Consider the following 27,925-nt stretch of genomic DNA (forward strand, 5'->3'; position numbering starts at 1 on the left):
GCGAGGCCAAGCATCATGAAAATAAACTTACACCAGCAAAAAAGGGATAATATCTTCCTCACTTGATTGGCAGTTCAATTCACAAACAGGTCCAACAATATGCTTTGTGCTTGTGCAGTGAATAAAGATCACTGGAGGACTGAAATCCATTCTCAGCTATGGATTAACCATGAGCAATATATTGTACACATCTTCTGAATTTCATTTCTCAATGGACCACCTCAGAAGACAAGTTTAACATGAAAGTGCAGAAAGCGCATTCCAGTGATTGTGAAACAGCCTTAATCCAAGTTTTTTTTCCAACAGTTACATTTTAAACTTTACTGTCCATGCTGAAGCAAAGTACTCCTGTTTTTGGAACTGTGATAAAAACAAAACTCCTGGAATTACTCAAGTGGTCAGACAGCCTCAGTGGAGTGCGATTTCAACAAGGTGGCAGATGTTTTCATTGTAAGTTAATACACAAAACTGCTGGAGAAATTTGGCAGGTCACACAGCATTCTTTGCGTAGAGAAGGTACCTCTTGGGGCTAGGCAGCAGTCAGACCAAGAGCACCGTGGTCAGCTCTGAGCCTCTGAAGGGAATGTTAAGTCAGGTATAGCAATAGTCATTTGGGTCATGATAATCAGGGGAACAGATAGGAGATTTGGCGGCCACAAAAGAAACTCAAGGATAGTGCGTTTCCTCCCGGGTGCTTGGGTCCAAGATGTCTCTGAGTGGGTGTAGAATATTTTTAAGGGGAAAGGTGAGTGGCCAGAAGCTGCGGTACATATTGGTACCAATGCCAGAGGCAGGAGTGGTGTTGAGGTCCTGGAAAGTAAGTTTAGGGAGTGAGGAAAGAGGCTGAGGAGCAGGACCTCAAGGGTGCTAATCTTTGGATTACTCCCAATGCCATGAGAGAGGGGTTAGAACAGGGAGACAATGCAAACAAATGAGTGGCTGAAAAGATGGAGCAGGATTTTAAATTCATGGATCATTGCAGAAGGACTTGGACAGACAAGGTTGGTAAGTCATTAGAATGAGGTGACATAGGATTAGAATCACTGTGGGTTGATGGCAAGGGTAAAAAGACACCATTGGTAGTTATACACACATCTCCAAACAAAAGCCAGGATGTTGAAATCACATTACAACTACAAATAGCAAAGGCATGTCAGAAGGGCAATGTTATGGAAGCAATGGGGGATTTTAACATGCAAGTAGATTGGGAAAACCAAGTTGAGACTCAATTTCAAGAAAGAGAGTTTGTAGAAAGCCTTCAAGATGGTTTGTTAGAGCACCTTGCTCATGAGCCCACTAGGGGATCAGTTGTATTGGACAGGGTATTGTGGAATGCACCAGAGGTGATTGGAGAGCTTAGGGTAATGAAACTATTAAGAGGTAATGATCATAATATGATTGAGTTCCATTTGAGATTTAACAAAGAGAGACTAAAGTCAAATGTGTCAGTATTTCAGTCGCATGAGAGAGGAACTGGCCAAAGTAGATTGGAAGGGGGCACTAATAGGAAGACGCCAGAGAGCAATGGATGGATTTTCGGCAAGAAATGAGGAAGGTGCAGGGTAAATACACAGCTAAAGAGGAAATATTCAAATGGAAAAATGTCACAACTGCAGCTGGCAAGGTAAGTCAATGACAACGTAAAAGCAAAAGTGTGAGCATACAAGAAAGCAAAATATAGTGGGAAGATAGAGAATTAGGAAGATTTTTTTTAATGTTTAGAAGGTATTTGGAGACGCAGGACAAGAAAGTTTAAAGCCAGCATGATTTCCTTTATGGAAAATCCTTTTTGACAAACCTACTGTAATTCTTTGAAGAGGTGACAAGCAGGCGAGATAAAGGAGATGCAGTGGATGTTGTACATTTAGATTTTCAGAAGGCCTTTGACAAGGTGCCACCCACTAGGCTACTTAACAAGATAAGAATACATCTTCTGGCTATCCATCCCATAGGGTGATGATAGTTCCTTCCAGTCAGTTTGTGGGGTTTCATATGAGGATACCCCACTCCTCAGAAAGGAACAGCATGTACCTGAATGGATTTAGGTGAGTAGGGATTGCACAGGTCCAGACCCATCTTCTCGACATCCCCTCCCAGATCCAGTGTCATGGTGAGGTCCAAGACGGCTGAGGGAAGTTCTGTTGCAGTGAACGGCCAGTCCAAACCTCGATGCAAAGGATGCCATTTCCACCCTTCATGGCATGTGTTTGCTAGATGGCCATTGACCCTACGAGAGGGTTCGTCAGCCCTTTGATAGGTTTTGTTTTTCATCCTGCAGGGTGTCTAGCCACCCTCCGCACCAGGCAAGCCTAGTGGGGGAGCCGGTTTAGTCGCTGACAATGCGACAGGTAGTACTGGGTTACATGGTACCAGTAGCATTCAGACAAGTGACCTGACATTAAGAACACATGGTATAACAGGAAACAAACCAGTATGAGTAGGACATTGGCTGATTTGCAGGAAGCAGAGTCAAATCATACTATGGTTGGCTGCCAGTTGCTAGTGGTGCTCCCTTAGGTTTTGTATTGGAGCCACTTCTTTTTATGATGTATATCAATGTTTTGGATTCTGGAATTAAAGGCCTTATGGCCAAGTTTGCAGATGATTCAAAGGAAGGTGAAGGAGCAGGTAGTGTTGAGGAAACCAGGAGGCTGCAGAAGGACTTGGTCAGATTAGGAGAATGGGCAGAAAAATGGCAAATGAATTAAAATGTTGAAAAGTGTACAGTCATGCACTTAGGTAGAAAAAATAAATGGGCACACTATTTTTTAAATGGGGAGAAAATTGAAAATACCCATATGCAACAGGACCTGGAAGACAAGAGCAGGGATGAGATGTGATGTTAAGGCTTTATAAGGCACTGGTGAGACCTCACGGAGTATTGTGAGGAGTTTTAAGCTCCTCATTTAAGAAAGGATGTGCTGACATTGGAGAGGGTTCAGAGGAAGTTTACAAGGATGATTCTGGGAATGAAAGGTTTATTATATGAGGAGCGCTTGACAGCCCTTGCCCTGTACTCGTTGAAATTTAGGAGAATGAGGGTGGATCTCACTGAAACATTTTGAATGTTGAACGCTGTGGACAGGGTAGATGTAGAAAGGTTGTTTCCTATGGTGGGAGAGTCGAGGACAAGAGGGCACAACTTCAGGATTGAAGGACATCCACAGAACAGAGGTGTGGAGGAATTTCTTCAGCCACAGGGTGGTAAATCTGTGGAATTTGTGTCAATGACAGGTCATTAGGTGTATTTAAGGCAGAGATTGATAGGTTCTTGACTAGCCATGGCATCAAAGGTTATGGGTGAATGGCCTGGCAGTGGGGCTGAATGGGAAAATTGATTATCTCATTATCAAATGGTGGGGCAGATTCGATGGGCTGAATAGTCCATTTCTGTTCCTATGTCTTGTGGTCTTAAAAGCAGATAGGCGCCTGAATAAAATGGTGGGGAGGATCACAAGTGCACAAGCAAGAGATCATATGTGAATATGCATGAGAGGGCAGAAGAGAAAAAAGCCGGGAAGTGATACAGACAGGCAATAGCTCTCTTAATGGAGAGGAAAGGAGTTGGGGAGCTAGAGGAAAGGAGGCAGAGAGCTAGGGAAAGAAAGGGAGATAGATGAGGGACCTAACACAAACCAGAGTTTGGAGCTAATGCCAACTGGTTAGAGCATGCCCAGAGAGAATATTAGGTGTTGTTCTTTCAATTTGCGGGTGGGTTCAGCTTGACAGTGCATGAATCCATGGACAGACATGTTGGTGTGGGAGTGGGCAGTGGAATTGAAATGGTTAGCCACTGGGAGGACCCTACTATTGCAGTGGGCAGAGCAAAAGTGCTACACAAAATTATTTCCCAGTCTACGCCCAGTTGTTTCACTTGGAAAGACTGTTTTGGGCCCTGAATGGTGGAGAGGAAGGAGGTGTGGGCGCAAACGTAGCATTTCCTATGATAACAGCGGTAGATAACAAGGGGCGAATAATGGGAAGGGATGAATGAACAAGGGAGTCATGGAGTGAGTGGTTCATGCAGAAGCCAGAGAGGGGAAGATATGTCTGATGGTGGGATCAACTAGTAGGTGTCGGAAACAGCAGTAGATAATGTGCATGTAGGATGTGAAGGCTGGTAGATGAAGACAAGAGGAATCCTGTCCTTGTTGCATTTAGAGGCAGAGGGGGCCAGGGAAGATGTGTGGAAAATAGAGGAGTTACGAGTAAGGACTGAGGTAATGGTGGTAGAGGGTGGAAGCCATGTTTTTGAAGGAGGAGGACATTTTGGATGATCTGGAATAGAAGGCCACATGCTGGTAGTAGATGCAACTGAGACAGAGGAATTGAGAGAAAGGAACAGAATCCTTGCATGGTACAGGGTGCGAAGAGGTGTTGTCAAGGTAACTGTGGAATGAGACATAGCTTCTGATTAAAGGTCATCAGCTTGTAAAATATATGTCTCAAAGGGGACCCAGTTACCTGCGGTGAAGGGGGTGGGGTTGGTGGTAACATGCAGGGACTGCAGATTAATATGGGAAACATGAAGACCTCTTAACATGCCTGGGCTGGTTGAGTTTTTCCTCAGGCACACACATGCCAAATACATTTGGGAGATGTAGCCTGAGAGGGTGGTGGATAGCGAGTGAGGAGCTAATAGATGAACACAAAAAGTTGTGGATCAATTGGTGGAAAATGTGATTAGTGAGTAATGCACTGCCAGTATCTGCAGATTTTCTTGTTTACCTCTTCGTAGAAATGTTAAAACAGTTTAAAAAGTGTATCATTTAAACTTGTAATTTTTGTTTTAATTCATTTCCATCAATGCAACTGTTCTGTGACTGCTTGTGTTGATCCTGTATGGTCCACAGAAGTGTTGACCACAATGGTACACTCCACTTTCCCATGTATCACCACAGTGCTTCCGTTCACAAGCTTTTCTTACACCTTCTCATCCTAACTCGGTGTCTCAAAATCAACATCTTTCTGTACAGGTGCTCCCCTTCTTATGATGGTGTGACTTACAATATTTCAAAGTTACGATGGAACGAATCTGCACTTTCAGTTTTGGATTCCGATCTGTTCCCGCGCTTGCGATATGTGGAGCGCTATTCTCTTGCCTCCCCACCATATAGCAATTAATTTTAGTTCAATGCTTCAAACATTCTTCATGCCCAGTGTGCTTTCAGCTGTGTACGTTAATGGTTATTTTCAGTGTGGAATAAAGGGAGGTGCAGTATTCGTTTATGACTTAGGATTTTTTTTGGACGCAATGGATTGTCAGAACATAACTCCATCCTAAGTTGAGGAGCACCTGTATAAAGCCATGTTTAATCTTCTTTCATTTAACAATATATTCATTAAGATTTTTGAATGCATATTCATGTTTTAGGAGATTTATCCTTTCAGTTGTGTTCAGAAGGTTATCTTGTTTAACGGTGTTGGATTCCCTATAACATCTATAGAACACAGAACTGCACAGTAGGCCCTTCAGCACGATGTGCTGACCTGTATAAACCTATCAACCCTTCCCTCTCTCAAAACACATAACGCTCCATTTTTCAGACCTCATTGTACCTTCCAGTCTTTTAAAAGTGCAAGAGCCTCCACCACCACCCCAGCAAAGGCATTCCAGGAACTCACCACTCTCTGTGCAAAACAAAACCTACTTCTAACATTTCCCCTAAACTTTGCTCCACTCACCTTAAATGGTATTAGCCATTGTTGCCATCAAAGGTGATGCCTGTCCACCATATATAATCTCATAAACCTCTTTTGAGTTACCTCTCATCCTTTGCCGCTCCAAAGAGGATAAGCCTATCTCTGTCAGCCTTGTAGTATAGGCATGTTCTTCAATCCAAGCAACATCTTGGTAAATCTCCCATGCACCCTCTCCAAAGCATCTACATCTCCTTCATGTAATGAGTCAAACAGAAATGAACACAATACTCCAAATGTGCCCTCACCAGAGTTTGATAGAGCTGCAACATAACCTGACCTCAATCCCTAGACAGCACACCATACACTTTCTTAACCACCTATCAACTTGGACAGCATCCTTGAGGGATCCATGGTCTTGGATCCCAAGATCCTTCTGTTCCTCCATGCTGTTAAGAATCCTGCCACTTTATCTTCAAGCTCGATCTTCTGAAGTGCATTAATTAACATTTTCCCAGATTGAATTCCATCTGCACTTTTCTGCCTCAGTCTGCATGTTGTCTATATCACGTTGTACATCTTGCCTATCTTATATATTCCTTTCATAATTTTATACTTTTCAATAAGATCCCCCTTCTGAACTCCAATGAGTCAGGCTACTTAATGTCAAATTCAAGTTTATTTGTCATCGGATTGTACCAGTGCAACCTGATGAAACACCATTCTCTGGTCCAAGGTCCAGAACAGTCCAACACATGTATGCAGTTGACATACACATACAAACAAATGATACATGTGCACAGTACATCTGCACATATATGAAAATAAATATTAATAAATAATAGAGTTACAGAGAGTCGCTTTACCACTCATTCAGCAGTTTCACTGCTCATGGGAAGAAGCTGCTCCTCAGCCTGCTGGTTTTGGCTCTGATACTTCTGTATATCTTTCCCGATGGGAGTAGCTAGAAGGTGCTGTGGGCAGGGTGGTAGGGGTCCTTCCTGATTTTGCGAGTCCTCTTTAACAAACGATCCTGGTAAATCACATCGATGTGGGGTGGGAGGGGGTGGGGGAGGGCGACCCCATTGATCCCCTCTCCTGCTTTTATGTTCCTGTGGATTGACCTCCAAACCGATGATCTACAGCAACCATACCACCCTGTGAAGCAGCCGGCCAGGATGCTCTTCACAGAGCTCCTGTAGAAGGTTGGCAGAATGGTGGCCAGTAGCTTTGCCAGTCTCAGCCATCTAATGAAGTGCAGTCACTATTGCACCCTCCTGACAAGTGAGAAGAAGCATTTAGGATCGCTTCCTAGTCGACTCCAAAGAATTTGATGCACTCCAATATCTCCTCACAAGTTAAGCCCTAGATTTATGGAATCAACCTGGTTAACCTCTTCTGTCTGCACAGCCCACAAAGCCAGTATATCCTTTCTCAAGTTGTTATTGTTGTTCGTCCTTCGTAGTCGAAGGTGACCATGACTTCAAAATCAAATGGGAGATTGGTGACCGTGGGTCTGGAAGTAACTGGAGAGGTCAATCCGGGCCCTGAAGGCTTGCCCACATGAGGGACACAAGAAAGGAGACCAGAACTGCTCACTGTACCCAGGTGGGGTCTCACCCTGCAGAGTTTCAGCAGAACCTTCCTGCTCTTAAATTCAATCCCTCGAGAAATACAAGATCCCATTCACCTTCTTGATTATCTGCTGGGCCTGCAAACCAACCTCTTGCGATTCATGCACAGATGCTCCCTGCTGCAATTTTGCACCATGTACAATCTACCATTTTCTTTCTTTCTAAAGTGAATGATCTCACATTTATTGAGGTGTTCCATCTGCCAGACCCTTGCCCATTCATTCAACCTATCTATACACCTCTGCATTATCTTGATTTGTCTCAATAAAGAATCCCGGCCTTAAACAGTAACTGATCTTTCCTACCTGTGGATGCTGCCTGACCTGACGAGTGCCTCTAGCCTCTCATAACTGAAATTCCTTGGGTGCTGCAACACATTGTCAGCTGCATTTATTTTCTCAGGTGAGAGATTAAATGAAGGCTCAGTCTGCCCAATCAGGCCACGGAATTGGTGGGGGGGCTCGGAACATGGTAAATACTTAACATTCAACCAAGTTCCTTGCAACAGATTGTCTAATTGTTATCACATTGATACCTGTGCCAACCTGCAATGTGTAAATTGCCCGTCATGTTTCCTACATTACAAGAGCATTTACACTTCCAAAGCTGTTCCAGGGTATTCCTGGGAATATTTGAGGTCATGAAAAATTTTCCTTTGTCAGTACACCCAATAGCAGTTCTACTTCATGCAATTAATGCCAGAATTTCTGCCAGATGGTGAAGTTGCTATTACTAATGTTTAAATTATTACTTTTGCAGCAATTAGAGGCAACTTGTGAATACTACAACAGGTAGGAAGCCAGTGACACTGACAATATTTTCATGCTTTCAAAGCACTGGAAGAATTACACCGAGATACAAATTGGGCAGAGTTTCAATCCTGGGCACTCCAAGCCATTTGCAGTTTTGGGCAGGACTGACCTCAAGTTTTCTCTCAACTTTATTTGCATAATCACAATGTCCTCATGATTGGGCAAAATATCCTTGAATCAGGAAGATGGAACCAAATGAGATTTGGGGATGGGGGTAGAGAATAGGCTTCTTCAGGTGGATTCTCCGCTAAGAATGCACCTGAAGAAGAGGAAGTGGCCGTTTGGATTGTCGTTCAGGTGACAGCGCTAAAAGCGCAGTGCTGGCCACCTGAAGGGATGGCTGAGCGCACTCCGGCTCCTGTCCTTTGGGATGTCAAGTTAGGATGGCTGTCTGTCAGCTGGGATGTCCCCACACTGATCCTGCTGCCCCGCTGTCCCAACTGCCCGATATCAGTCCCCATATTGTGGGGTGGGCGGCTCGGGCTGCAGCGGTTGAGACGGCCGGCACAGGCTGTAGCACAACCTGCGCTGGCCGCCCCATCCTCTACAGCCCGTGCTGGCCGCCCGAACCTCTACAGCCTGCGTCAGCCTTTCCAACCACTAACACCCACGCCGGCCACCCCACAATGTGGGAACTGATATCGGGCTGTTGGGAGACAGCGGGGCAGGATCAGTGTGGGGACATCCCAGCACTGACAGCCTACGCCAGCTGCCCCTGCCCTGACGTCCCGATCCGGGGGCAGGGGCAGCTGGGAGGGGAGCTGTCAGGGGCTGCAAGCTGACTGTCATCTCCTTAGCAGCCGCTTTCAGATGGCTGGGGGGACCATTGTGCTGCCTCAGAGGAGGGTTACAAAGTTCGCCTCGCAGGCGCCTCCTGCGCATTCAAGTGGCCTCCCGACAGCCACATATTGCCATAATATGCAGCTTTACAAGCGGGGAATTTGGCCACCTGAAAGTGCCTAATGACAGGAAGATAGAGGCAGGTGAAGAGGCTGAGCATTAAGATAGAGTTAATAGGTCATAGTAGAAACAGGGAGGAGGGAGAAAGATTAAGCAGATGGAACTGGTTCGGAGAGGAGCAGGATAAAGACAGAGTCAGGTTTCTGAGGCTGACGTGTTCAGAATCTTCAGGTGAACGAATCTTCGAAAAGCATCCAGTCCAAACAGGCACTTCCTTAAAACCTGTGAGACCCAGCTGGCTGGAGTTTTGCAAGCATCTTCAAATTCTTGCTACAATGGACAGGTTCTGCATCTGCTTCAGAAAGTGACAGAGTTAGTGTTGCAGTTAATGCGACACTATTAGAGCGCCAGTGACCCAGGTTCAAATCTGGCACTGACTTCGAGGAGTGTGTACGTTTTCCCCATGTTTGCGTGGGTTTTCCCCGGGTGCTCTGGTTTCCTCTCACTCCACAAAATGGTGGCGTTCAAGGTTAATTTGGGTATAATTGGGCATCATGGGTTTAAATATCAGGAATTGGCTTCTACCTTGCTTTGACCAAAAAAACCTACACTGACTACAGCTCTGAATTCAAACCATCATACCAGCAAACTCATGTCCAAATAAAGGGATAGGGATGGTATTTATCTCTCTGTAACTAAATCCTTGACTTCCTCAATGGCAGACCCCAATCAGTGTTGATTGACAACATCTCCTCCTCCTTGCTGACTGTCAACACAGGGGCACCACAATAATGCATGCTTTGTCTCCTGCTCTATTCCCTGGACACTTATGACTGCGTAGCCAAGTTTGGCTCCAAAGCAATCCATCAATTCGGTGACGATGCCATCATTGTTGGCTGAATAACTGGAAACGATGAGTCAGAATACAGGATGGAAATTGATAACTTGGTTGGGTAGATACAGAACATTAATCCTGCTCTCATCATTACCAGGAAGAAAGTTTCTCCAGCATCGTGTTTTTATTTAAATCCCTGCATCTGCAGATTTTCATGTTTTACCACAAAGATCTCTGTTGAGTTTAGGAAGAAGAAGCCAAGGAATGAAGGGCCTGTACTGTGCTGAATTGTTCTATGAACCATGCACCTGTTTGCATTGATAGGATGGACCTGGAGAGAATCAGTACCTTCAAGTGCCTGGGAGTCCACATTTCAAAGATCACTCCTGGAGCCAGCACATTGAGCCAATCATGTAGAAGGCACACCAATGCTTCAACTTTTCTCAAGAGTCTAGGGGGATTTGGCATGTCATCTGATACTCCAAACATCTAAGGCACCCTGAGGAAAGTAGACTGACAAGTTGCTTCACAGCCTGGTTTGGGAATTTAATTGCACAGAAATGCCCACAGCTGACGAAGGTAGCAAACATAGTCTGGTCCTTCACAGATACTCTCATCTACGTGAGGTACTGCCTCAAGAAGGCAGCCAATATCTTAAAGGACCTCAATCATCCTGACCACAACCTCTTCTCACTGCTATCTTCAGGCAGAAAGTACAGAAGCCTGAAAATTAATGTCTCAAGTTCAAGAACAGATTCTTTCCAACAGTTATCAGTCTCTTGAGCCTCCCCCTAATACATTAATCATATATGTTTTTTTTACACAGCATTCGTGGGATTTTTCCATTATGAATAGTCTCTGATATGCTGGCTTTGGTTGTTGACACCGAAACGACTAATACTTTCAAATCTCCGTATCAGTTTGCCATCTATTTTTAATAGCATAATGGCATTCCGCAAACAAAAGGGGTGGGATGTGTAACTCAACAATGTCTGCGTTAAATGTCACGTATAACATACCATATTTGACTGCATGTGAGACCCACTTGTTTTCCAAAAAAATGGCTCAAAAATATTACCCTGGTTTTATATGGCTGGTTGAAATTAGGGTGATAATGGTGAGTTGGTTCCCGTACTGGTTATTGTTATGTTGATAAAATGTCAGGTCCGAGAGAGATGAGTCTGGACACAAAAATTTGCAATCAAATGTTACTTTTATTAACACACAATTAAAAGAAAAGCATGGGAAAATCGTAGCGAGAGTTAAAGCACACACGCACACGACGTATAAAGGTGCATGGAAAAAAACGCGCACACTTTAATAAAACACATGCACAATGTTTAAAGGAGTGTGGGCAAACGCATATACAAATAATAAGACAAATGCACACAATTTATAAAAGAGTGTGGGAAAATCTACTGCAAGTATTAATTGAAAGAATAGGATTTCAAACTTTTTCTTTCCACTCACATACCACCTTAAGTAATCCCTTACTAATCACCGCTACCTATCGTTGGGGGCTGGTGGTGGGCAATCGGTGAGGGAGCAGGACAGTGGGCTTCAGACTGTTCAAACTGAAAGGAGTGGTGACTTTCAGCCACAGCGAAACTAGAAGCGATTTAAACACCAGAATCTAGATAGTGCCTTGGAACTAGTGGAAGACTAGTTACAGTGATCGACACTAGCTTGAGTAAAGTTATTCTAGTTGGGACATTGGTGTTAGCGAGCTGAGCGAGTACAGATTTGAACGGCCACTTACACATGGTGAAAACACTTGTGTACGACCGAGCCAAGGCAGAGACGGATCGTTCAAGCAAGCTACACCAGGTAAGCAGCTTTTACTAAGTTGTTGTTATGTCTCACACACGGAGCTCGAGAAAGAACATGAGTAACCGCAAATCTGGCAACAGATGGAGCCCAAATTCGAACCAGGGCACGCAGCCACAGTGGGACCAGTTCACCATCTCGGTGAGAGTGATGTATAAATTGGCCCAAACCATGCATCATCTCAAGATTTTAGAGGGGGCAGCCCTTCCACCGAGAGGCATTCGAATGCAGGCACAGAAATTAATTGATTTTATTAAACCGGCGAATCCGAGCCAAGAGACTCTGCACATATTGGCAAGGAATGCAGAAGTCTGGGCAGAAGCCACACAGGAAACTTTAGTTGAGTACTTTAAAAACAACCTGCAGGAAATTGGTGACATAGTGGCCCAAAATGAATTGACTGACCGGCTACGGGAGGCAGCCACCAAAACAGTGATTTGGAACAGACGAAAAGCCAAGGATAAATTTAAAATTACAGCCGTGGAGGTGCGGAGAAAGATTACGGAGTCACTCACCAGAGCCGAGCCTGCAGGGGTCCCTGCTCCTCCACGGACCTCCAATGTTTCTTGCTTATCTCCACTAACCATTGAGCCAGCTTCCCAAGAGGAACGGACTACGGCCCTGAACTCTCGGGACTGGCCCACACACACCTCCACCACTAACTACACACAGCCCCTCACACACACATCAGTACTCCCAGGTCACAGTGACCCGAGAGCCTCTCCCGGGGTTGGACCACGCTTGGCTGCAGCCTACGAGCCCTCCCCGCTCCCCAGCAGACACACAGGTCCAGGCCGGGACTCCCCCACCGGCTCAGCACACACCACCCCGCAGCCAGCGGAAGCCGCGACGCAGTCATTGGGCATGAGCAAGCTCCACAGACACTTCTCCAGTGCACACCATAGCCCCAGCCCCAACCCCAGGCCCAGGCCCAACTCCAGCTTGCTCCCCCTCTCCAAACAGACAAACTCGCAGGCCAGAGACAGACCACGTGACAGCAGCAATATGTGGGCAGCAGGATAATCATCCTTCTTGTGCTCCTGTCTCAGAGGTTCTGTGTCACTATAAACAGCCCATGCTTTCATTCTAGGTTTCAGTGGGTTCAGTGCCTTATTTCTTTTCTGGTACCTGTGCATTTTGATAAGTCCTGGGGTAAGGTAATTGACTGCATAGTGGGTGACCTTATATTTAGACCTTAGGGTGTGGTTGGGGTTCTGGTTAGAGTTAGGGGCCTACAGCAAGAGAGTCAGGCAGCAGACCTGCCACAACTGCCTCTCAAAGCCTGGGACAGAGGGCCGCAGGAGAGAGCAGGCAGCACTAAAAGAATTACGATGCACAATATACAAAGAAAATTACATTACACAATACACATGATGAACCGAGTTGGTCCCGGAATGCCTTCAGTGCAGTTTATCTGTAGGCGTTCAGGGAAAATGACAAGGTGACTAAGTGGAAAAAAAGTTAACTGGAATGGCACCCTCATTCCGGTTCCGCACTTTTTACACAGCACGTGCTCCAGAAAGAAAGGGAATAATTTCCTGAAACACAGTGACTGGGTAAAAACCATAATTGACTGCTCCAATGCCATAAAAAGACTCTCTGCACAATTGCAAGTCACTTTATTGCACTAGGTTTACTATGAATTTATTGCTTCTGTTATTGATATCATTTTTAAATTACAAGAACCTGTTTGGCTGCAGCAAGAAAGTCAGCATATGTGTACATTATACAATGTATAATCCAATAAACTCATTATCATTACCATTAATTTTCCAATATCTGCACTGTTCGATTTTCATGGAAAAATGAAGACTCTGGGAGTTACGCACCAAGTTCCCTATTTTCTGATGTCAGTCTTTCCATTGAATCTTTGTCTCAGTGCACATACCAATTTTGAGCTGGACAATAGAATGTCTTACCCTTGGTTTTTTTTTACATATTAAAAACCCCACAGTATTTATGAGTTGGTAATCTTACTTTTAACATTTATACTCCTTAATTTAAATTCACACTGGCCAAACTGCATGCTTTCTTGCAGCCTTGCCCATTACAAAAGGGAAAATTAAAACAAGTAATTCTTCTTCAGAGAAATTCAAGTTGTGAAATCTCAAACATTTCAATGTACTGAAATGCCACAATCATCCTGGTGCCATAGAAAAACAAGACAATGTGCCTTCGTGGTCCTAGCCCAGTGCTCTGACATCCATCATCTTGAAGTGCTTTGAGAGGCAGGTCATGGCTCACACTACCTTCAGCTACTTAAATCCTCTACATTTCACCTACTGTCACAACAAGTCAATGGCAGACACTGTTTCCTTGGCCATGCACTCAGCCTGGAACATCTGGACAACAAGGACACCTGTGTCACACTCACACGTATCAACGATAGAGCTGCCTGCAACACAATAGTCCCAAACAAGTTCACAGACTGAGGCCCCAGCATTCCCCTACAACTGGATCCTTCCTGTCAACAAAACGAAGGAGCTGATCATCGACCTCAGGAAGCAAGGTGGAGAACACACCCCACCCGGTCTGTATCAACAATAGATATGGTAGAGAGCTTTGAATTTTTAAGGTGTAAATGTCAACCACAATCTGTGCAAGCACATTGAGATAATGAACAAGAAGACACACACAGGCCTCTACTGCCTTAGAAGCTGAAAAACATTTGGCAGATCCTTGATGTCACTTACCAATTTTTATAGATGCAACTGAAAAAGGATCCTGTCCAGATGCATTACAGCTTGATATGGGAACCAACAAAAAATTGCTGGAGGAACTCAGCAGGTCAAGTCAGCATTCATGCGTGGAAGTGGTTAGTCAATATTTCTCTGCTCTGTCCAAGGACACAAGAAACCTCAGAGAGTTGTGAATGCAGATTCATCCATCACTCAAACCAACCTCACCTCCTTCTACAGTTCCTACAGCCTTGGGAAATCAGTCAACATATTAAAAAACCTACATTTGCCAGTCACACTCTCTTCCCTGCCCTTTCATCGTTCAGAAAATGCGCAAGTGTGAGATCACACACCTCCACATTCAAGCAGAGTTTCTTTCCCACTATTATCAGACTATTGAATGAACCTCCCATTAGAAATGATGCTGCCCTTGCACTGTTGCCGACTGAACTTGTTTCTCTGAAAGACATTTGCTTTATTTTGCACTACCTCTTGATCTTAAGGATGGCTTGACTTCCCGTGATAGCATACCGAACAGTTTCTCACGGTACCTCAGTGCAGGTGATGGTAAATCATTCAATGAACATATTCGCATGACTTGATGACACATTGCTGTATCTAGTTGTGACACTAGAATTAGAGGTTTTGATTGCTCAATTTGTTGCATCAAATCACAGGAAATGCTAAATAAGAAATCATCTTCCTGTCAACTGAATCAGAGAAATGACTGCATCCTCAATCACTCAGGTTCAAAAAAAACCTCAGTTTTCTTTGCCCTTATTACACTGGTTTCATTCCTGGATCACGCACAGGTGTGTTGAGAGGACAGGAAAGCACCCTGTTCCTAGACTTAAGCAGAGCCACTCCCAACTGGCTACTAGAACCCACGAGAGTGAAGAATAGATTGTTCCAAATGAAATGAACAGGGGAAGACTATTTTATTGCCCATCCAAATAATGCTTAGCTCTCACATGTTTTATTCAACTGTTTAAAGAGAGGCTATTGATATGAGAATTTAGACCATAGAAGCATTCTTCAAAAAGAAAAATGAAATAACCTATTATAAGCCATTAAACAAGAAAATCTGCAGATGCAAATATCTAGTTTTTTAAGGCATACCAGTTAACCCATAAATCCCCTGTTTTTGGATGGCAGGAGAGAACCAGAACAATTGGTGCAAACCCATGCAGACACGGGGAGAATGTACGAACTTCTTGCAAATGTCGCTAAATTTGAACTACTATTGCTGGTGCTGTGCATTGCGCCTACTGCTACACTAAATGTGCCTTCCATGTTGTCCAGTGCAATTAAAACATTCCTGTTTCAAAAATCTCCCTTTCTCCAAGCCATGACCACTTCAATACTTCACTTTGGCGTCAGTATTAATGGCTGCTTTATTCAGATGGTCTCTGTATTAATTCAACTTCCATGATTAACAATCCACCAACAAAACTGATCCAACAATTAGCAAACAAAACATTCAACGGCTTTCAATTATATTCTTGCAAAGAAAGGCAATATAATGATAAATTTATTTTCATACACATTGTAAATATGTGCCAACCTTCTTACTTGCTGCAGCTGAACAGGTACTTGTAAAGAAAAACTAAAAGAGTTAACTAATTGAAATAAATTAAAAGCAACAATAATATTCAAGAAATTTTTTTTAAAATATTCTCAGTAATCTGAAAGCATAGAAAGTGACTTACAATACTGCAAACATTCCTTTTGAGCTAACAGAGCAGTCTATAGGCCATTTCATGTCAGGCCACCGCCTGGAGGCCGGCTACAAGAGTGGATCTAAAACTTACCTTTCAGACAGCAGCCCTAAAAGGCTGCTCCAGCATCCCATTCATATCCAGAGGCCTCTGGAGTCGATGGAGGTGGGGCAACTGGTGCCATAACACCACTCGTCATAAAAACTTGTTTATGACATAGTTCCCAGAACAGTTCCAGTTGCTTGGAGGATTATGGATAGGGAAGACAGCTATTGCTTTGCCAGGTTTTGAGCCACAGAGAGTGACCCCGAAGGGCAAATACCCCCAGTGTGGTGGTCTCAGCCTGCACCAGCCATCTCCTGATGGCTCCTGCCGGCTCTGACAGCTCCACTGTCCCGACAATCCCCGCTACCTCCCTCCTGCCGCCCCTGCCTTGGAGGGAGAGGGGTGAGTGGGGTGATGGGTCGCGGGCTGAAGGCATCATCAGCCTGCCCCCAGCCAGCCACTTGCAGCGGCTGTACCTTCAGGTCAGGCGGCAAAGCACTGTGCTCCACCGATTATCTTTCCCTGAGAAGGGTTGGAATCAAGCGCCTCAGAGCTAGCCATGGCATATTCAGGAAGATATATCTTTAGACATAAGGGCTAAGAACCTCCACCTTTACAGACTGGTGTTTTCCCTGCTTGAATGTGCCTTATAATTAGTGTAAAAGTGGGAGGTTCTAGAGTCTGATAGAGCACAAGACGCTAAGACGTAGGAGCTGAAATACGCTACTCGACCCATCGAGTCTGCCCCACCATTTAATCATGAGCTGATCCATTTTCCCACTCACCACTGCCTGGCCTTCCACCCTTAAGAAATTATCAATCTTTGTCTCAAATACACCCAGTAACCCAGCCTCCACAACTGCTTGTGGCAATAAATTCCACAGATTTACCACTCTCTGGCTGAAGAAATTCCTGCGTATCTCTGTTCTAAGCGGATGCCCTTCAAACCTGAAGTAGTGCCCGCTTGTCCATAAGAAATTATCTTTCTACATCTACTCTGTCAATGCCTTTCAACATTTGAAATGTTTCAAAGAGATCCTCCCCTCATTATTCTAAATTCAAATGAATACAGGCCAAGAGCTCCTCATTCCCAGAAACATCCTCTGAACCTCATTGAACTCTCTACAACTTCACCACATCTTTTCTTAAATGAGGAGCCCATAACTGCTCACAATATTCCAAGTGAGGTCTCACCAATGCCTTATAAAGCCTCAGCATCACATCCCTCCTCGAAATGAATGCCAGCATTGCATTTGCCTTCTTCACCACCGTCTCATCATGCCAGTTTACCTTCCTGCACAAGGACTCCCATGCCCCTTTGCAACTTAGTATTTTCAAATTTTCTCCCAATTTGAAAAAGACTACTCATTTGCCTGACCGTACACTTTCCAACATTCTATTTGCCACTTCTCTGCCCATTCTCATAATCTACCCAAGTCCTTTTGCAGCTTTTGTGTTTCCTTTACACTACCTGTGTCTCCACCAACAGTACCTTCATAAAATTCACAAAGTTGGCCACAAAGCCATTCATTCTAATATCCAAATCATTAACATACAACATAACAAGAAGCGGCCCCAAAACTTACCAGTGTAGAACACCACTGGTCAATCAGAATATGATCCCTGCATTCCAACTCTCTGCTTCTTGCCAATCAAGCAATGCTCTACCAATGCTAGTACATTTTCAGTTATACCATGGGCTCTTATTTTGTTAAGTAGCCTCATGTACGGCAACTTTTCAAATGTCTTCTGAAAATCTAAATACACAACATTTCCCTTATCCAGCCTGCTTATCACTTCCTCAAGTAGTTGGTGGAAAGAAACTGATCTTGAACCTGGAAGTGCTGCTTTTCAGGTATCTGTACTTTCTGCCCAAAAATAGAGTTAGAAGAGGTTATGACCAGGGTTGAGGGGGGAGGGGGGGGTCCATCATGATGTTAGCTGTCTCCTTGAAGGAGTGCCTTGCATAGATGCCTTGAATGGGTGGGAGGTCAGACCCTGTGATGGGCCTAGCTACCTTCGCTATATTCTTCAATCTTCTGTCCAGACTCTGAACAACCAACCAGTCTACATGCCACAGTGCATTTGCAGAAGTTTGATAGAGTATCGGATGACATGCCAAATCTTATCAGACTCCTTAGGAAGTAGAGGTGTTGGTGTGTCTTCTTCACAGTTGCCTTGATGTGCTTGCTTCATAACAGGCCTAACTCTGGATATTAGATACTGCACACTCAATTGATTCACTGCACTTGACCAACAAATTCAAATCCAGACATTTGCAAATAATCTGTAATTCATAAATAAAGAAACTTAATGCAATCAATACTAGCTCAACATAACCACTAGGGTTTTCCCATTATACCAGAAACAAGTTATTTATTTTCATGATATTTAGCAAATATTTAACCACAAAACCATATAAAGGGAAAAAAAGCAGATACTCCAGTATGTCCTCCTTGCCAAATTATAACGCAGTCATCGTTTAACCGCAATCCACAAGAAACGCCCGCCCATGACATAATTAACCCAACAACTTACAAAGGAATAATTTTTGTCCATTTTCATATATTTTGATATCGTTAATTAAAATTGGAAGTTTGAAGGGAATTTCAATGTTTAAATTCAAGAATGGCGCATAGAATTTCCATTGAGTTGTAACAAAATGTATTATTTGAACTGAAGAATTTAAATAAACATCAGGCTCACAAACTACAGGGAATCATTTCACAGTTTTTAATATGAAGTAGATCTGTGTAAGTGAAACCTAGCTGGTTTGAAATACAAGCAAAGCTGCAGCTGTTGAGCTTGTCAATCACTGGACACTGCTGTTCCATGATCAAACCCGAAAAGTTACAAGGAAATCTGTGTACCACTCAAAAATCACAAAAGATGGCACCACTCTAGATCTTTTTACCAATGATAGACTTCAAAACAAAGTCAGAGGGACAACTGCTTCAGTGATCTTCATCACCAAAAAAATGTTACTTCTGACATTATTGCCACTATATGCCATTCATCAAACTTGCACTTCAACCAAATCTAATTGAAGTTCTTCTTTTTTTCTTTGGCTTGGCTTCGCGGACGAAGATTTATGGAGGGGTAATGTCCACGTCAGAATGCCAAATGAAACACGGTTTGAATCCAGGCACTCAGCTCAGGGAATCAAATTTCCACTCAGTGTTACTCCACAGGTGTCTGTAAACTGTCTTTCTTGGTCTAGGGCCTTACTCATCTCCTGTTCAATCGTAATGTTTTGAACTCCTCTCATCGAGCCTTGAACTAATCATTTATGCTAGCTGGAAAAGCAACACTGAATTCATCACTTCCAATGGAGTTATTTGCTGGTTGTAAACATTGAGTGGCAGACAAGAAGCACAAGAAGGTGGAAGTTTCACATTTCTACCTCTCACTCAACTGCAAAAGGTTGCCTTTTCTGCTGGTTTTGGCTCCGCAACATCAAATGTACTTCATAACATAAGTTGAGATGCAATTGAGAAGTACTTTAAAAAAAAAGTTGTGGGGCAACCACTCAGTATCAACCTGACTAGACTCTGAACTCAGGCACACAGCGCAAATCAAGGCATTTCCAAACAAGTGGCCAGAGCACTTCAGAACAAGAATTTTGCTGCAACTCCTCACTGTACCTGCAACCCCTCTCTGTCATTGGGGTTCGTGTAATTATTTCATCCGTCTTCAAGTCTTCTGAACGCTTCCACTTGCACTTCAAGGTAATCCTAACGTGGGCAGAGGTTTCATTCACCTCCTTTGTGCACGAAGTGAATCAGCTACTTTGGCAACATGATAACCAACTATTTGCATAACCCTCCCTCCCAGCCTGCAGGCATTTCTCACAGCCACATGTGAAGTGAGCTTGCAACAACATGCACTTTCAACTATGACATCAGCTGATTCCATGGTTACCAGCACTCCTCCAAAATACCTGTGTGTATGCCAAAACCTACCTGTCAGACCTGCCTTGCCATTTGAAATGACAAACCAAGTTGCATTTCTTTTCAAATGGTCGATAAACTGCAGCTGCAATGAAGTTCAATTTGAGCTCAATGAACAATACACCTTCTGATAGGTTGTCTGCCCAAGCTACTCCTATTTGTCTGTACTTGGCCCTTATCCTCTGAACCTTTTGTATCCATGTACTTGTCTAAATGCCTTATAAGCATCTCTAGTACTTTCACTGGCAGCTCATTCCATGTACCTACTGCCGACTGTGCGAGAAAGGTACTCCTCAGATCCCTTTTAAATCTGCCCCTCTCGCCTTAAACTGCTATACCCTTTGAAAAAGACCATGACTATTTACTACATCTATGCCCCTCATGATTTTATTAACTTCTAGAAGGCTCTTCCCCCCCCTCCCCCATCAACCTCAATGTCTAAAAGGATACGTCCCAGCCTATCTGCCCACCCTTATAACTCCAGTTCTCCAGTCCTGGTAACATTCTCATTATTTTCTTCTGCACACTTTCCAGCTTAAAGTTATCTTTCCTATAGCTAGGGGGCTAAAACTGCATACAATGCAACAGTGTTTTCTCACCAAAGTACTGTCCAGTTACTACCTGATGCTCCACCTCTGGTACTCAGTGCCCTGACCAATGAAAGCAAGTATGCCAAAACCTTTCATCAACCGTGTGCAATTATGATGCCACTTCCATAGAACTATGAACCAATACCCTTAGGTCTCTGTAGGACAACACGCTCCAGGGCCCTGTCATTCACTGTGCAAGTCCTGCTCTTGTTCAACCTACCCAAAGTGCAACGCCTCACCCTTGTGGAGTTAAATTCTATCTGCTCCTCCTTGGCCCACTTCTTCAGTTCATTTAGATTCTGTCGTAAACTTAGCATTCTTTGCATTCGGCTATAACACCAATTTTATTGTGATCCGCAAACTTACTAACCACTCTAACAACTATCACCCCAAGTTTTAATGCAAATAACAAACAACAGTGGACCCAGCACAAATCCCATCAGAGCACAACTGATCACAGGCCTCCATTCCGAGTAACAACTCTCCACTACAAATCTATGACTCAATATGCTGCTTCTGCACCAATAGTTTGCAAAGTCCCTATGGAGAAGGCAACAGTTTAAGGCCCATGTACAGGAAAACCAATGTCATACTAACAAAGTAAAAGGAATGATTTGGCTTGGGCTGACAACGTAATATAAACATGATCAGTATGACATCGTTCAAATTTTTATGATGGATTTATTTTAAAATTAAGCTTAACAGTAACCTGTCCTGTCGCAGGGTCTCAGCCCAAAAAGTTGGCCATCCTCTGCACTGGTGTTGCCTGACCTGCTAAGTTCCTCCAACAGTTTGTTGTTTGAACAGTGGTTGTAAGTTGCAACAACAAAAAAATACAGCAGCAGTACAATGTTGACTTTCACAAGATTAATGTACACGGAAAATTACACCTATTTTAGTTCACTTAGTAGCTATCCATCCAGGCAATCACCAGGACAGTTTTGGACTCTCAGGTTCTAATTTACAAAAAAATATATTTGAATAAAGCAACTCCATATTTGCTAAGCAACTCATGCTGCGTGAATTAATTCTTTAACATGTTGGATTTTGAAAGGTGTAGCATTAATAATCTAAAATTAAGATGGCCTAAAAGGCTGCCAGGAATTAACTTTTGAATCTAGAATTGAAGTCTGCATGGGAGTATTTCTTCTACCAATATGGCCTCCTAATTTGTAGTTTCAGGTCAATTCTGAAGGTTTCTGATTTTTATCATTTCAAAGGTGCCAGAAAATAGAAGTTTCAAAACAAGTCACTGGAACAAAAAAATCTCCCAATTTAATTGGGTGCATTGACTGATTTCAATTGCAAAATTGAAGACTTAATTTATGCATGCATTTTCTATTATAATGGAGTGCATCATGACATTTATTGGCAACATGACATACTGCATGTTGTCCCAGGGAAATACAAACAGATAGCCAGAAGACAGATACTACAACCGGATCCAATGAATTACATTGGATTTAATGAGTGATTAAGTTTCTCTACCCTCCAATCTATATTGGGAATTTATGCAATCTTTCTGATTATTACTTTAGGAATACTATTTAGTCAAGTTTGAGATATTTTTGACAAAAGGGAGCATAAAATGTGCAAGAATGAAAATCATGAATAAATAATTATGTTGACAAGATATTAATGCTGTGTTGTGTTTTTAACGTTGGTCTACATTGACTAGACATTTTTTTCATACAAAATATGTATATATATTTTCATACTTATATTTAGAAGATTGGATGCAGCAATCTATTCCTATGGCATGGCAAATGGACCAAGTTAAAACCAAAATGAGACTTGAGTTAAAACTTGCCAAGATTTCTCAACTTGAACAGAAGCTCCCTGCAAGTCTGAAATAATTTATAGATGCAGCTTTTCAATGACTGTGCTAGCCTAATCACGCTCCAATAACCCCGGCGGCAGTAATCATGGTGCCTACTGTAAAGCCTTTCGCTTTGTTTTTCCCCTCTCAGCACAACCTCGCACACAAATGTCTGCACCACTTTTTTCAATGATATGCAGAGCAAAACTCTCCTCAGATGCTGCATGGCCTGTTGATCACCGTCACCATGTATTATGGTCATTTTCAGTCCCTATAATACTTTGTTTTATATTAATATCTGTAGAACTCTTCCCACCATGCCAGGTATAATGTGACATTTAAACAAAAAAAACTCGTATCGAGCCTAAATCTGCAACATAGGTGTAGCATTGCCTATTTCTTAAGTGGAGGAAACAACACCTTTCAAAATCTTCTCAGGTGGAACATCTCAAGTTATCAGAGCTTTAATTTCTCTGCAGAGGATGAACACAAGCTAAAATAAAGTCTCTAAAATACAGTTTAGACATAAAGTGAAAGAGGAATACAGACTCCAGTACTTCAGTTAAGAGATTCAACCCAGGAGATGCCCAAGATCGGATGGGAGGCATTGTCAGATTTTGAGGGAACTAGGGGAGGAATTAACAATAATATTCCAATGCATTTTGGATGCAGGGTGGGTAACAGAGATTTGAATTGTGCAATTGTTCAAAGGAGAGTAAGGATAAACCAGACAGTTTACTCTGAGTGCAACATTGATACAGAACAGAATTAACAGTCACCTAGATTAATTAAAGAAGATCAACAGGGATTTGTTCAGATCAACTTTTGCCTAACCAATTTGATAGAATTTTTTGATGAGGTAATGAGAGTTGATAATAGTTATGTGGCCGGTGTATGCCTAATTTTCCAGGAGGCTTTCAGTAAGTTCCATGAAAAGGGCTTATCTACAAATTTGAAGAAGTTGGCATAGAAAGAACTTTCCCACTAACTTTCTCCAGACTAAAGGTCCACATGTTGGAACTGGGATTTCTGTCTATTTGTGGATTATGTAGAACAATCAGAGTCCATAGAGTTTAACCACACAAAAAAGGCCATTCAGTCCAACTTGTCCATGCCAACCATTACCTACCTAAACTACTCTTATTTGCCTACATTAGATCCATATCCCTCCAAACTTTATATATCTATGTACCTGTCTCAGTGTCTTTTAAACATTGTTATGAATCCACCTCCACCACTTCCTCTAGCAGCTCATTCTACATTTCTATAACCCACTCTATTTAAATCTTTCCAATCTCACTTTCAAAGTTCAAAGTCAGTTTACTAATGAAGAACTTTGTTTTATAAGCAGGTAGTCGACCCACAAACGTTAAAAAACCAGGGTCACAAGAAGAGACCCATTAGAACAGACCAAAGCCATTGACGTGGACAGAAAATGAATTCCACCTCTCTTCTACAACCACCTTCTGTCTTGCTGACATCAAGGGAGAAGTTATTGCCCTGGCACCAGTCCACCAGTTATTTTATCTCCCTTCTATATCCCAACTTGTCGCCACTTGAGATCTACCTTATGACTGTGGGGTCTTCTGCAAATGTATAAATGGTTAGAGCAGTGTTTGGCCACACAGATGTGGGTGTGCTGGAGGTACAGTACAAGGGTAACTACATAACTTTGTGGGGCCTGGTGTTAAGGGTGATTATGGAGGGGTTGCTGTCACCAATTCTCAGGTCCTCCAGCATTTCTGTATGTGTTTTACTACAATCACAATGTCTGCGGACTTTCATGTTTCACCCGGGTCACGTTGGGCAAAAGGGCCTGTTTTCATGCTACGGCTCTATTCAACCACACGTGATGAAATGTGAAAGTTGGAACCTATTAATGGGAATTTGGTTGCAGACAATGGCACTGAAAGCAGCCTTTAATTAGCCTTGTCTTTGATGAGATCCTTTCTGTCATGGGATCCTGGCTTGCACGGATGAATTGTATTCTATTCAAAGCTACACCACCTGACCTTAAAAGAAGCAGGACTGTCCATCAGATCTTCAAACATTTTATCATCTGATTTTTCACACCATGTTGATTCTTCAACACAGTGTTTTGTGGAGTGACAACTTGGAACACAGCCTCCATTTCCCATCCAGACTTGAATTAAGACATCACTGAAGGGTGACAAGTACATTAGCCACCCCACAGAGAGGAGTGGAAACTTGCATTGAAAATCTTACACTTAACTGCTGCGAAGATGATTTTAAATTATCCTGTTTAATTGTATTACATGAGTTTGATGTTTAGGAGCCTGTTTCAAAACTCCTATCGCAACCTAAGTTTCTTTTGCAGCTTCTGAGATTGTTAATAATACTATTAAAGGGTCCCTGCTGCCTGGTTGCAGATCATGGATGGCTTGGTCATTTTTCATTTTGGGACACATAAGTCTCAAAACAAAGGATGGAAAAGGCGTCAGGATCAGATCCATCACCTCCCACGGCCTGCCTTAGTCACCCACACCTACCTTATCTGGGCCGCACGCAGAGGACCTTTTGCCAGGCCTTTGATCCTCTGCATAGGGGGAATGTCTAGACGTCAGAGAATTCCAAGCCAGCTCAGTGAGATGGATTCCATTCATTCAATTTGATGCAGGCATATCCTGCTTGTCCCCAGGTGATGATGCTATAATACTTATCAATAGGCACAACAATGAAATCTCATAGTACACTGAGACAGGATTTGCGTGATAAAATGTCTTAAATCTAGTGTGGTGCATTCAGGTGCATTTATTAAAGGTCTACAATGTATTAATTATTCTGAATAACTTCACAGATTCTTTAAAAAAGGCTTTTCCCTTAGAAAAAGGATCAAGATGCAAATAGTTTTGTTGAATCTTCTATTTCTAAATTCTCGTTTGATTAATTCCATTTATATTCCTCAATCCTTATTTGCTGCGTGTTACATTTACCAGTTGCTATCCATGTAGCTAATTTAGATTTCTTCAACCCTTGGTTCCCGTCTTGTTCTCCCACACCTCGAATCACCTAAAGAGGTCACCATGTGATGAAGAAACAGTTTTCCACTGGTGTCTGTCATGAATCTGTGAGCTACAGCCAGTGAGGTGAACTTCAACACTGAGAGCAGAATCTAGGCAACACATTTTCCCAAGTCCATTCATTATTTACTAGCCTCAATATTGGAGGCTGCTGTTCAGCCCATTGGGTCATGCCAGCTCCCAGATCAATACCACCAATTCCATTCTCCCTCCTCTTAATTCCCTGTTGTTCTTCGTCTTGTGCCCATCCACATGGTTTAATTCTTTTACTATTTACCCTTACTAGGCATCTTTTGCAGCAGGCAAACAACCTTCTGGTACAGCTTTGGGATGTGGGCCGAGGAGCACTCGATACAGAGCCTTGAGGAGAATGTGCACGTGCCACATGGACTGTGCCCGAGGTCAAGGGTGAACCACAATTGTTGGAACTGATTAGTTCTTCCTCTGTACCTGCACTTGCGAGAAACCCTCAAATCTTGACCGACGAAGTATTCTTATACAGGGAGTGATCCCATCACCTTCCATGCTAATTAGATAAAAAGAGTCAGTGGGAAAAAAAGCATTTCTACTCCAGTACTCAAACTGCCTAAATTATAGAACTAATTGAATTTTATATTCACACCAAATTGAACTTGACTTATTTAAATACATTTGAAAAGATTATGAATGTAAAACAAAGAAGGACTTCCAAAGGGTAAATACCTTAAGCACAGCAGAATCATTGGTTGATCGATAGTTATAGAAGAGGAATAAATTTAAGCCATCTTGTTAATCTGAACTCAATACTCAGGAATTCAAAGCCATGGATCCCCTGTTCCTGATCCATGGCTTCATCCCAACCCATTACACCCCCCCGCCACCCATTACAAACACTTATCCAATTGCCAGCATTCCTTGTGTCTTCCACAAATTACAAAAAAACTTCTCCACAGATTCAAGAATTGACTAAAACTGTAAAACTATGTAATTTAAACAATTTCAAAGCAGAATGAACAACCTACACCAAAAGGAGATTTACCAATAAGTGTGCAAATATTGGAAGACCATTCGCACATGTTACAGCTGCTCCTCTCTTCTCCGATCTGAACATCTTGAATATAAATTTCCCTTCTAAACTGCAGATGTTTGGCACTCCTTTTCTCCCTAATGGTCACAGTGAGGTATGGGTATAGGAGTAAACTTTTTGCCCACAAGACATTCTGATCCAAAATGTGGACCATTCTTTTTTTCTCCCACTGCTTCTGCTCAAGCTGTTGAGTTTCTCCAGAAGATTGCATTTTTCTCCAGATTCTAGTATCTGCAGTCTCTCACATCTCCCCAGGCACACCAGCATGGCTTCAACCAAATATTCCTCCCTTCCTTTATACCAATGTTTAACAAAAATCTTTCAATCTCAGTTTTTAAATTAACCTTTACAGATTAATGTGCAGTTAACATCAAAATTTACGGGTTAATGGACAGTGTGGATGGTTGTCCAAGGTTAGGTGGGATCTGGATTAATTAGGAAAGTGGACAAGAGATTGGCAAGTGGAATTTAACATGGATGACATGAAGGAGGCATATAAAATTATGAGAAGCATAGATAGTGTTGGTTTCCCATGGTACGGTGTTTAAAACCAGAAAGTATAGGTTGAAAGTGTGAGGAATGAGTTTTAAAAAAGATCTGAGGGGGGAATCTTTTCACATAAAGTGCAGTTGGTATCGGGAATGAACACCCACAAGAAGTTGTGACGGCAGGAACAGTAACGACACAAAAGGCATCTTAACATGTGCTTCGATGAGTAAGGCAGTGGTTCTCAACCTTTCTGTTTAAGTATTCCCCATGCCATAGGTGCTCTGTGATTAGTAAGGGATTGCTTAAGGTGGTATGTGGGTGGAAAGAAAAAGGTTGAAAACCACTGTTTTAATCGTATCTAATTGACTCGTTATGTGCACAATTTCATAACTCCAAAGGAAATGGGCCAATGACAATTTTTCTCAAGCAAAATACTGGTTCTAGAGCTGATTCTCTTCCCTTCCCACTCACATGCCACCTTAAGCAATCCCTTACTAATCACAGAGCACCAATGGCATAGGGATTACTTAAAGTGAGTGAAAGGAAAAAGGTTGAGAACCCACTGGTGTAAGGCATAGAGGAGCAAGGAGTCAATGCAAGTAGGTAAAATTAGTATAGAGATGGTGAACTGAAGGATCAGTTTCTCTGCCATACAACCCTCACTGCCCTTGTGAAAGTAGAAGTATTATTTTCTGGAACCTGCTGCAGCACTTCATATCATCGTTGTCAGTAGAGAAGTTCCAGGATTTAGTCCTCGAGAAGAATAAAATGAGGTGTTATATTTCCAAAATAGAAGGGGGCATAACTTCAAGCAGAACCACAGTGGATTGCGTTGCAATGCACACATTGGTCTCCTTCTTGAGGAGATTCTGTGAGGTGCT

General features: G+C 42.8%; 1 protein-coding gene across 15 annotated transcripts in view; it reads right to left on the minus strand.

Moving 5' to 3' along the window:
- LOC138751792 (sickle tail protein homolog) overlaps positions 1–27,925 on the minus strand; it is a 689,307-nt gene that overhangs the window by 319,405 nt on the left and 341,977 nt on the right. For 2 of the 15 annotated variants that reach the window (XM_069914599.1, XM_069914596.1), the window contains exon 1: positions 19,734–19,912. The exons of 11 other annotated variants lie outside the window; for them this stretch is intronic. Coding sequence is in view for 1 of the 4 variants with exons in the window: in XM_069914592.1 (XP_069770693.1) it covers positions 25,940–26,015 (76 nt within the window). In the remaining 3 variants the exon portion in view is untranslated. Of the gene's footprint in view, positions 1–19,733; positions 19,914–25,939; positions 26,016–27,925 lie in introns of those variants that run through there. 2 more of the 15 variants (XM_069914592.1, XM_069914594.1) reach the window with 2 other exon arrangements.

Source organism: Narcine bancroftii, chromosome 1 (genome assembly GCF_036971445.1).
Source record: "Narcine bancroftii isolate sNarBan1 chromosome 1, sNarBan1.hap1, whole genome shotgun sequence".
NCBI lineage: Eukaryota > Metazoa > Chordata > Chondrichthyes > Torpediniformes > Narcinidae > Narcine > Narcine bancroftii.